The sequence below is a fragment of the Pinus tabuliformis genome, chromosome 2_1 (assembly GCF_031772625.1).
Source record: "Pinus tabuliformis cultivar Carrire ecotype Pingquan chromosome 2_1, CPIR1, whole genome shotgun sequence".
NCBI classification, from domain to species: domain Eukaryota; kingdom Viridiplantae; phylum Streptophyta; class Pinopsida; order Pinales; family Pinaceae; genus Pinus; species Pinus tabuliformis.
This window is the reverse complement of record NC_142299.1, coordinates 621,089,249-621,101,018: the sequence shown is the minus strand read 5'-3', so window position 1 is coordinate 621,101,018 and position 11,770 is coordinate 621,089,249. Positions and strand designations below refer to the sequence as shown.

General features: G+C 35.7%; 1 protein-coding gene across 1 annotated transcript; it reads right to left on the bottom strand.

Moving 5' to 3' along the window:
- Positions 1–1,595: 1,595 nt before the first annotated feature.
- Positions 1,596–3,698, bottom strand: LOC149202079 (uncharacterized). The gene is made up of 2 exons (XM_089401481.1): positions 3,014–3,698; positions 1,596–2,917 (listed from the first exon to the last, which is right to left on the bottom strand). The coding sequence occupies exons 1-2, from the start codon at positions 3,696–3,698 to the stop codon at positions 1,596–1,598; spliced, it is 2,007 nt and encodes a 668-aa protein (XP_089257607.1).
- Between the last annotated feature and the right edge of the window lie 8,072 nt (positions 3,699–11,770).

The window sequence follows — 11,770 nt, the reverse complement described above, 5'->3', positions numbered from 1 at the left end:
CCTGGTCAGATTTTCCTAGATTAATAAAAGCTAAGTTCTCTCACTTTGCACTGATTTATATATGGATTTAATGGTTATCATATCTTTGATATTTATATGGTTTTATGTTGGTCATACACATGGTTCAATGATTGGTTCATGTCATGGCTATTTCATATATTTACTTGTAATTTTTAAATGGATTGATGCAAGACCTAGTCGATGATGAAGTAATTTAATGGAGAAGGAGATGTTACTTATAATTATGATTCATAAGTTGTTTCAGTCATTTATTCTTTGTCTTGTATCCTAGACCTATAGGTTGCATTGATGCCAAGTGTTTGAAATAATGTCATTCCCAATTTGGGATTCTTAGGCCTAGTCCTTTTTATTAATCAACATTGCTATTATGTTTTTAATGAATTTTGGAAGTTATAACAAGTTCTGGGTAGAGGCCAAGATTTTGGGCTAGAAAATTGGCTTAAATCCCGGGGTCGTTGGCACAAAACTGGCAATTTTGGTTCACATTCCGTGGTAAGAAGGCCTTTGAGAGCGAATTTAGGATGTTGGGCACTACATTACCCCTAACATGAGAGTGAGTATGGCCTAAGAGCTGCACAAAAGTAGGGGCACCCAGGGACAGGTTGTTTAAGTGGCTGACTTATCTCCTAAGGGTTCTGTTGATGATGTTAGATGACTGTATGTGATGTTCTGTCGATTCCACTTCCTAGAGGTGGCATAGGAGGTCGAATTTGATTGTAGTAGCATCTCTCCTCATGTTTACCCTGGTTGGCATGGTTACTTTGGGTTGACCTGGGAGGAGGTGTTACACAAGCTTTCAAACATGAACAAAAATCATGTAGCTGTTATCTCTAACACCACAACAATGATGCTTCTCTTCATACAGGAATCACCACAAGGCTCCCACATATAAAGATAGCCTTAAGAAACACAAAGCATACACCCAACTAAAAGAACCCAACAAATTTCTCACGAGAAAACAATCAATTGTCTTTTTCTTGAAGTTGGAGGTTGGCTAGTCGCACAACCCCCTTTTAACCACAAGTTTGTCCACATATTAACCATGGATATATTAGACCCAAGAAGGATCAAATCTCTCAAGATAAAAACCTTTTTTCAATTTTTACACTCAAAAAAATATCTAACGTACTTTTCATTTGTATTTCATTTAATTTTTTTTACCCAGAGAAAAAATGATAGAATGTCACTTTAAATATATCTACCATAATTGTGATCATGAATATTCCCTAAGAATAAATGTTTATAAGCTTTCATGCCTTAAATATTGGTAAAGACCACAATTTTATTCATTTTCACAAGTCCATGCCATACCCGCCTTAGAAGATGATTTCCCATAATATAATTTTATGGTTATCACGCACGGAGCATGATCATAATATCCCATTAATTTTAGGTATCCAACCCAATATATACCCATATCAACATTACTTTGGAACGAAAAATGAGATAGAAAATGCCATTTAGAAATTCAGGTTAATAACAAACTATCATAACATAAAATGATTCATTTAAAATAATTGAAAATGTTGTGAAAAGAAAAGGAAAATTAAGAGCGACACTGATGGTATGCTAGGTTAATCCACAACACGTAAGGGTTGGAAAAGCTCCCCTTCAATGGCCTTGTTCATGACCATCAATGGATTGATTTGTCCATTGTTTTCCAAGAAGAGCGTGAGGAGGTTCTTAGAGAAACCACTGAGCAGGGCAACACCCTCTTCTCCCTGTAACACGGGCGTGCTGTTAGAGTCTCTCAAGTTCCAGAAGATGATCCTGGGAGGCACTCCATATCCCGCCTCTCTGAACTTATCCTTGATTACCATGTAGTCTGTTTTCCATGGATTTGAGGAAGCTTGGTCGAATTCCATGTCACTGAACACCACCAGTTGCTCTATCATCTTCTCCGGTTCTAGTCGGCATTTCACTGCCATCTCCAATATCACATCGAACACCTTTTGGAAATCGGTATTCATTCCCCAATCCATGTTCTCTGTGAATTCATACTTTTCAACTAGGGAATTCCCTGTGACCAAATGCAGTTCTGGATTTTCGCTGAAAGTCATAAGATGGCCTTTCCACGGCTCCTCGCTTATTTCCGAAACCAACAATCCAAGCGCTATGCAGACCTCCATGGGAGTTCCGGACATGCTCCCTGAAACATCACAGACCGCCAAGGTGTTAGAAAGCTTTCCTTCTTTCTTCATGTCTTCCACCATTCGCTTCCACTGCAATTCTGCAACAGAAGATTCTTCATTCTTGGCCTGTTCAAGAATTTCATGCGGAAGCAGAGCTCCAGCAGCAACTTTCTTGTTCCCGGCTTTCACCTCCTCCAAAAAGTGAGTGAATCTTTCGGAATCGTGCTTCATAAAGATGTCCTTGTAATTTTTCATGGCGACAGAGGCCACTCTTTCATAAGGCAGTTCGTTCCACAAATTGGAACCCATGTACACCTCAGGCAATTGGAGAGCCTTCCGGAGCGGAACCAACACCTCTTTCCTCAGCTTCTCACGGGCTCTGTAAACATAATGACTCTCTTCGTCAGTGTTGAACTCCTCACGGGGAAAAAGCGTGCGTGCAATGTTCTCACAGATTAGGGTGGAACGATCGTAGGACGAATCCAAGGAAGGGCACCACTTGGCGGCTAGGCTTATCTCTTTCAGTTTGCCCAACTTGAGCGCCTGCAAGTCTTTAGACAGCAAGCCCGCGAAGAACTGGGCAATTTGATCATGCAATGCTCTGTAATAGGGATCTTCCAAGTAACGTCTCAAAGATTTACTGGCTGCTTCCAAACGCTTTTCTTTCCTAATAACTCTGGCCTTCTCTCTCAGCATCTTTCCATTCAATACATCCGCTGAAATTCGATCTTCTCTTGGCCTGAGCGTGCCCAGCTTTTTAGCTTCTCTTGCAGCAGCACCCTTCCGAGCGTAATAACCGGGCCGACATCCGCTGGGGTTACAACACATTGCACGTCTTCGTCCATATTTGGATTTTGCACCCTCATTTTCCTTTGCACGCTGGATTTTTTCCTTGTGACTGATTTTTTCAGCCTTGCGTTTTTCCGTGGCTTCGGTTCCCTGTAGCAGGCGAACAAGTATCTCAGGTAGGTCTTTGAAATAACCAAATTGAGCGATGCTGCCGACATTGGCAGCGAGAGTTTTGGGGTGACGTGAATGAATCCAAGAAGCTGCGGCATAAAAGCCCTCTCGATCTGATTTGCCCGTTCCCCGTACGCCTCTCAGTTGACAAACTAGCTTTAAAGCTGCTAGTGGATCTTCATTCCATGCGGCTTCCAAAAGTTCAGTGACTCTATGGGAGGGAGTATCGGGCACAACATGGAAAAAGAAATCCAGCAATGGATTACTAGATGTTGAGAATGTGGGAGAGCAATTCTCAGTCAATGTCATATTCTCCTTTCCTGTCTGTAATTCGAAGTAGCGTTTCAAAGTTGGACTGGCCGCTTCCAAGAATCGTTTCAAAACATGCAAGCACCGTTTCAAGAAACGTTTGAAAGCTTCAGATATTGAGGATGTAGGAGGGCGGCCGTGCTGTGATTGCATTTCCAACGCCATTTCATTCGCAGCTGTCCTAGATTTTGGGGCATCTAATTCGGACCCACGATCAGCCACCACAAAATTTGGATAGTTGCAGAGCTCCGGGGGCCCAAGGAGAAGCGCAGCCATGGAAGTTATAGAAGAAGTTGATGAAGCTGAAGCTGTGAGTGTGATCGGAGCGGATTGGCTTAAATAAATAACCCTGTGCGGATTTTATATGGCGATCAAGAAATATTTGGAATCAAACTCCACGATATATGTTCTTGATATTTGTTTTGGGTAAATTTCTGTTTCTTTTCGCTCCACGAGACCGTTGTTTTGGGTGAATTTCTGTTTCGATTTGTGGTTTGTCCTCGTCATTTAGGTATACTTGTCTTCTCCTAAAGACAACGGAGGGACGCCACCTCCAACGAACCAAGTGGCCGACTCCACCATCCCAACATTTTGGATGTCATGCCTTAGTCCTCCCTATTTCTCCCCACCATGCACATGGCCATCCCAACATTTTGGATGTCATGCCTTAGTCCTCCCTATTTCTCCCCACCATGCACATGGCTAGCAATTCCATTTTCCAAATTAGTATCATCTTTTTTTTTATTACAAGTTAGAATAGAGTTTCACATTTTTAAAAATTAATAAATATAATTGGATATTGGTAAGTTTTAATTATTAATAAATAGAATTCAATATTTGTGAATTTTAATAATTAATAAATATAATTCAATATTTGTGAACTTTAATCATTAATAAATAGAATTTAATATTTCTGAAATATTTTTAGTAATAGTTAAAATCGAGAGTTGATATTTATATGTCTTTTTTAGGTTTAACTTTAATTAAATGAAATTAATATAATATTCTTGACTATCAAATGAGTTAAAGTTTTTTGAGCATATGGTGATGTTATGTCATGGTATTGATTCATAGTGTGATAACAAATCTAATTTTATGATTACTAATTAACAAATCTAATTTCACAATTTGATGATTACGAATGTTTATGGTAAGGTGGTTGTAGATCTCTATGGTTGAGAATATTGTTACATGTTTTTTAAAATGTGTATATGTTTTAACTTATATAGTAATTAGATTTTTAATTAATAATAATTTAAAAGAAAGTTATAATTTAGCTAATTTAAATTATTTTTTTAAATCCCTAATGTGAGATGTATCATGAGGCAAACTTTTTGATGTTTATCATGGATTGATGGTTTTTCATCCATTTAATTTATTTGAGAACACTAGCTTTATTTGAAATGTTTGCTTATGAACTCATTGATTCTAGTCCATTACCTAAAATAATAAAATAAAATTAGAAAAAATACAAACTACATGTGCTTGATTTATTATTAGTAGTAACCAGGATGATAGTGATTTGCATGTTAACCACTATTAGTTCATGCTTATGAACTCATTGATTCTAGTCCATTTCTTAAAATAATAATAAAAAATTAGAAAAAAATAAAAGCTAGTTGTGCTTGATTTTTATTATTAGTAGTAAGTAGGATGATAGTAATTTGCATGTTAACCACTATTAGTTCATCATTGACTAATGCAAGTTATAATGTTTAATTTTGCATATATATATATATATATATATATATATATATATATATATATATATATATATATATATATATATATATGTCTCAATATTATTAAAGGAATTGCTTTTCAAACATCTAAGTAGCCCATAACTTTAAGGTCTGATAGCATTCTTTGCACAATATAATGCCATGTGAATGATTTCTTCACAAATTTTATGCAATGATTTCTACATACAATTGCAATCACTAGAACACAAAGGGGGGTTTTAAGACAATTTTTGAGTAAATTGTCTTAACTTGAGACCAAAATAAACTTTTGTATTGTCTTAAATATTGTCTTTAAGGGGGTGTCTCAAATTATTGTCTTAAAAAATTGTCTCTATAAAGATAATATATAACACAAGCATTATTGTCTCTTATGAGAAAATTTCATTTTTGTCTCTCCAAAGGCAATAGTTGAAATTAAAGACATATTGTCTTTATGGAATCATATATATTGTCTCTCTAGAGAAAATATAAAACAATGAATCCAGAAAAATATCTCACCATTAAAATAAATCAATATAAAAATATTCAATTCAAAAAACCTACAATATCATTGAATAATTCATGTTAGGGTACAGTGGAATCGAACCACCAACCTCTTACATGATAGGTGCCCTTCCTTTGAGATAGCACACTTTGAAGAATTATGTGAGGAGTTATGGTAGTCCTTGCAATTGTATATATAGGCATTGATTTTAAAAAAATGCTCAACACATAATGGCATAATCCTTGTAAAACCATAATCATGCAAAGCCCTATTTTTAACTTAATAAAAAAATAACTCAATGGAGTTAGCTCACTATGACACCCTTGTAGCTTTACTTGCACAAAAGGTTAATAATAAACAATAATCTACAAACAAATTAATCTAGCCATACAAAAATAATTAACTAGAATTAGTACAAGCAATACAACCACCACCCAAAGAGCTACAACAGCTTGCTACTAGGTACCGATGAAAAATATGATGTATACATAAGGAGCCATCACTGCATCATCAACTCATTCAAGACAAATTGGGCACTCTTTTCTTTCACCGTTACAATTTTCTTTGACCAATTCTTCAATGTAAGCTTTTGAAGGTACAAAACAAGAATCTCCATTAACACACATTTGGATTTTTAGAAGAAAATGCCTCACTAGCTTATACATATTAGATGAAAGTTCTGCATCACCCCGGTTGTTGATAAAGTAGTAATTAGAACAAATTCCATGCCATCTTATTCGAATTAGAACACAGTTGTGTATCACCCCAACTGTTATCATTGTGTGTCACCCCAATTGTTGATAACTTAGCAATTAGAACAAATTGCAACATATAACTACTCATAAGACAATTAAAAAAACTCTTGATCTTTGGGGCTCAACATAAGGTTGTTCAATAAAAATCATTTTACAAAGGACAATAAAAATCATTTTACAAAGTAAATTGTAAAGTAGAACAACTCATGACAAGAAAAAGACATTCACAATTGGCACAACCTCAAAAGAAATTCCATAATAGATGGATAATTGTGAAGAGGACTGGACATCAACCTCAAAAGAAATTTTGAATATTCATGAACAAATATTAGAAATCAGTTAAAGGGACTAGACATCAAAATCCAGATGAAAGCCCAATTTTACATTCATACCTTCCATCTTTGTAGTATTGTCTTTTGTCCTTCGCAACGTTAAGGGCCTCAAGTTAGCTTGAACTAATTTCAAGCCACGTTCATCACCTTCCTCAAAGGGTTTTTGAATTAGTTTATACCACCTGGACACGACAAGGTCTAGTATTCAAATTATGACATCCTATTATAATCTATAAAATTAAAGTTGTGAGATGAAATCCAAATTTTGCAACAGTGAAAGAAAAAACATGTACGTTTCAGTTTTTCTGAACAACACAACCCATTAATGCATTTTAGTGATGGCCCATTTGAATTCCTTACTACAAATTTGCAAAACTTTGGCTATAGAAGTAGCATACTAAACAATATGGTGATAGTGAATTAACATTTTGTAGCAAGCTTTTGTAATAGTTCGGTTCTAGGTGGAAATATTTATTTTGATTGTGGGTATAAAAAGCTTCAATAAATGTATGTATTAAAGCACAAGGTATGACAAAACATGGTGCTAAAGTATATCAAAAAGAAAAAATGATTGCAATGCCATTAGTAGCCTAAGTGTGCAGGAAGTCATTAATTTCCTATGAGTTAACAATAAATATTTATTATAAGACAAAATTACTATTTATTTGAAAATGTAGCTTTCCATACAACTTGGCATTTCCCAAGTGTTTGTATGGAACAAAAATAGTTTGAAAAAACATCACTCTCACCTAGCCCATTTCCATGTTTCAATTCATCATCTATGCATTGTTCATCACATTTAACAAATGAATTTCTTATATTCCCCATGCAAGTCAATAAAAAATATTTAGTACTTATAGTTTCAAAAACATTCTACTTGTTTTCTTGATCAATGCACTCAACGTAAAGTGGTAATTGACAGCAACCTCACAAGTCACAATCATTTTATGAATTCTCTATGCTGTTCACCCAAGTCAATCTAAGAGTTACAAATTCCTTGCATGAACCAACTCTTGGGATCGTCAAATTGTAAACCTCTATAACCTGAAAATTATTTATAGTGTTGCAAGTTGATCACCGTTCCACTCACAACCCATGAGAATGGAATATCTCTTGTAATATCTCATTGGCTATGTCAATTGGGTTGAAATTTTAGAAGTCAGATGAGTATGCACCTAAACTGCCATTTGAAACAATAAGTGGCATCTCATAATGACTTCTATTACAAGGACTCCATTTTATGAACTACAAAGTAAACATAAATTGACTTCTAATTGATGTTATTATGTACAAAAACAAAGCCCAGAAATTATAAAAGTGTGAAGGAAACCTACCTTTTTAGTGCCTCCATTTCTTCTAAAAAGGGTTTTGTCATCTTACATGGAAATCAAAGCCATTTAAATGGCATTTGAAATTTGGATGAACACTGTTGATTCCTCCACTAAGACCCAAAACATATGCTCTACCTACATTCACATAGGTCCAAAAATTCCAACCCCAAATATGGCAACCTAAACTTTCACCTCAAACAGTAGACCATGGAGTTATTAGTAGCTTTCAATCTTGAAGAAAATTTAGCATTTTAGCTGAATATGATCCCATGTGACATTGTATCCTCCCTCCATTTCAATCTCACTTGCATTCATTTCCATGGCTTCAAGTTGTCTAAAATCTTGAACAATTGAAATTATTTCTACTCTATTTCTACCATATATTGGATCACAAATGTAGTCCAACATGTAGAATATGTCAACATTTTATGAGTCCCATACCGATATTGATGTCATCTAATCTTGAAATAGATCTTCCAAAACCTAATTTCTCTAGAAAAAAAAAATGAATTATTTAACTCAACAACCTATGCAATTTGTAGTAAGGCAACTAGACAAGAGGATTCACAAGTTTCCATTTGAAAACCTGGTAAAATTATATCTAATTTGTGCTCAATTCATAGGCTAGGGACAAATCAAGTCTTTGAGATGTCACGTATAAGAAAATTACATGAATAAAATGCAGAGTTTCGGTAAATGGAAGAAAATAGACAAGTTTTTGCATCTGACGAGTCCATAGGTGATATCCTTTCCCCAAAAAGAATATCAAAACTGACAATCACTCCATGACGAATATAAACTAGGTAGTAGGAATCCACTCCATAGACAAATCCAACCCAAATAGCCAAAAATAAATTTTGTGAGGACTAAAAATGGCACTAAAGACACCACAAATGGTGTCCAAGCAAGTAAGAGTCATCTTCAAAATAGTTATTAACCTCTTTGAACCATCTAAAAGCATAATAATATTGATATACATTACAATGAAAGTTGCCTCCAACAAGTAACACGAGGCATCATTAGTCCATAAATATAGAAAGGCACCAAAGGATGACCCTATTGAATCAACTAATGTAACACTATCCACAAGGATAAGGATTTATGACAAAAACTAAGGCCAAGGCATTGGTAAAATGATCACTCATTATACCCACACACTATGAATCAGAACCTAAGCACGTCAACCTATCTTAAAGATGAAATGACAATCAACTTAATCATAGCATTTTTAAAGTTAGCCTTCAACTTAAGGTATTGTTGCCTAATCTCTCTGTCCCACTCCATTTCCTCCCAAGCTAAAACCAAAATATCAAGGATGAATCCCTCCTCGACACACCTAGTAGGCTTCAGTTGCACTATATACTTGGCAATTGACCATATCCTCAAAGCCACATCCTTTGTCACAATTCTATAAGAAATGATAAGCAAAGTAATAGGTTTCCAACCACCTATAAATTATCTCATTTAATTCTGATTAATAGGCTTCATCAAGCCATAATTGAGACTTGAGAAACTCAAACAGGAAGCTAGAAGAAAAAACTTTCTACATCTAGACAACAAATATGATCCCCAATAAAGTCCCACATGATCTTATAGACTTAATAAGGAAAACCATCCAATCTCGAGGAATTTCCATTTTGCATTGAAGTAAAGGAAGCACATAAATCATATCTTATAATATCCTAAACCAACATATCATTTTTCCCACTAGTGACCCTACAAAGGGTAATCATGTAACAAGTATCTTGTGCAACACTCACTATTTGTCAAAGAAAAAAATAGAAATATAGAAAAAGGGATACCACTGCTATAGATGTACAATATATGATGTCCATAGACCAAACCCCACCTCCAAACCTATCTCCTTCGCACTCCAACATGATCAGGTTCCCCCTAAATATGCATTAAGTTGTCCAGAAAGACTATCCAATTCCACAACTACCCTTGCTCAAAGCTAAGGACAAGGTAATACACAATAAAAATGTATCACATGGTCCTAAATCAAGAGCATGACCCAAACATACATGCCTACCAAATCCAAACCAGAAGAAACCACCTGATTCAACAAAGATAAATAAATACAAAGAATTATGCCTCCACTCCCTTGACAATGCTCAAAATTCCTAAAATGGGCCATTCCAAAAGTAGGTCATTTGGCTTCGAATCTCAAAACCAAGTCCTCCTAGGTTAAACACACAATTCTATGTCAACAAGTTCACAAGGCATATCATCAACAAATGTGGGAAAGAATCCCTTGGATTTCCCCATGAGATTTTCCTTAGAAAAAAATAATACACTCATGGTGTGACATGATAGTTTGAGGCTCGAGACTGTAGAAAAAATGCACAGTAAGTTTTTGTTTTAGTAAATGCCTGTAAAATCTCCATCAACATCAATGTATTTTTCACAAAGGGAATATAATTAGTCAAATGTCATGAAAAAATATCAGATGATCACAACATACTAGAAATGGCAGGATTTAGGACCCTATTGGACATGCATATGCCAACTAGAGAAACAATAAGAAACAGAGTGCCAAAATTTCTACATTTTTCAAGCACACATTTCACTCTTGAACCAGTTTTTGTCTTATGGAAATCATCAAATGTAACATCCTCCTCCCACATCTACCCAAGTAATCGGCCAACCCAGGTAAACATGTGACGAGAGGATACTATGATTGGATTCAACCTCCCATGTGACCTTAAGGAAGTGGAATCGACAGAAACACAACATACAAACCTTCCACATTAGGTACATAAACTCCTAGGAACCATTCCAACCACTCAGGTAGCTAGCCCTTGCGTCTCACTGAATTTTTTGACCACTTAACCTCTGGACTCTCTCATGCTATAGGCCTGCTAGCGTTCAGAAGGCTATGGACACTCTCATGAAAAGGCATGCTAGCATGTAGAGACTATTTTTCTCGGTGTTGTGCTAGTGTCCTCAAGATTTGAGCCACTTTTCAGGCGCAGAGCCCAACCACTACCCAAAATTGAATGATACCTTCAAAACAGTAAGATAACAGGGAAACGATGATGCAAAAGTAAATACTCAAACAAAACCTTGATCGCACCTCTACTAGCCATGATAGGCATTTCGCCAAACATATCAGAAATATGTAATATAGAGGTGTAAACAACAAATTTAGGCATAGGGATCTTATACATATCTGAGAATCGCTAAGGACCATTGTTCCCTCATATCATTTGCTACATTATCATCTATTAGGTCATAGCTACATTTTCCATTCGTTTACAAGTAAAAACATGATGAGAGCCATACATAGCCACTATCATAAAACTCATACATAGCCAACATAATAGCAACAAAATTACCAATGAAATCATAGCCATATGATCCACACATAAACCAATATACTACTCATAGAAATACAAGGAGAAATAACCTCATATTGATGATATAAAATCAAAACCCGGGATGTGACTACCACATTCCAGCCGACCATAGAATGGTTGAGCCAAATATCTCTTCAACCATTCACGCCTGTGCCATATTCCAAACATGAATGTGGGATTCAAACCAAAAGAACCAACCAGGGCATCTCGAGGCTAAACCACCTCACCCTCATCAATAGAAACCAGGCTTTACTATAAGCCATCCTGGATCACTAGAAAAACACAATGAACATGCAATAACAAACTTTACCATGATCTACACCCGATCACTAGGCCAAACAATCA

Excerpts from the sequence above, each read along its gene's own strand:
- LOC149202079 (XM_089401481.1), bottom strand. The coding sequence starts at position 3,698 with ATGGCTGCGCTTCTCCTTGGGCCCCCGGAGCTCTGCAACTATCCAAAT. Across the intron at positions 2,918-3,013 it reads GCGTGCAAAGGAAAATGAGG|AAGCTAAAAAGCTGGGCACG; the intron begins GTGCAAAATCCA and ends CTGCTGCAAGAG.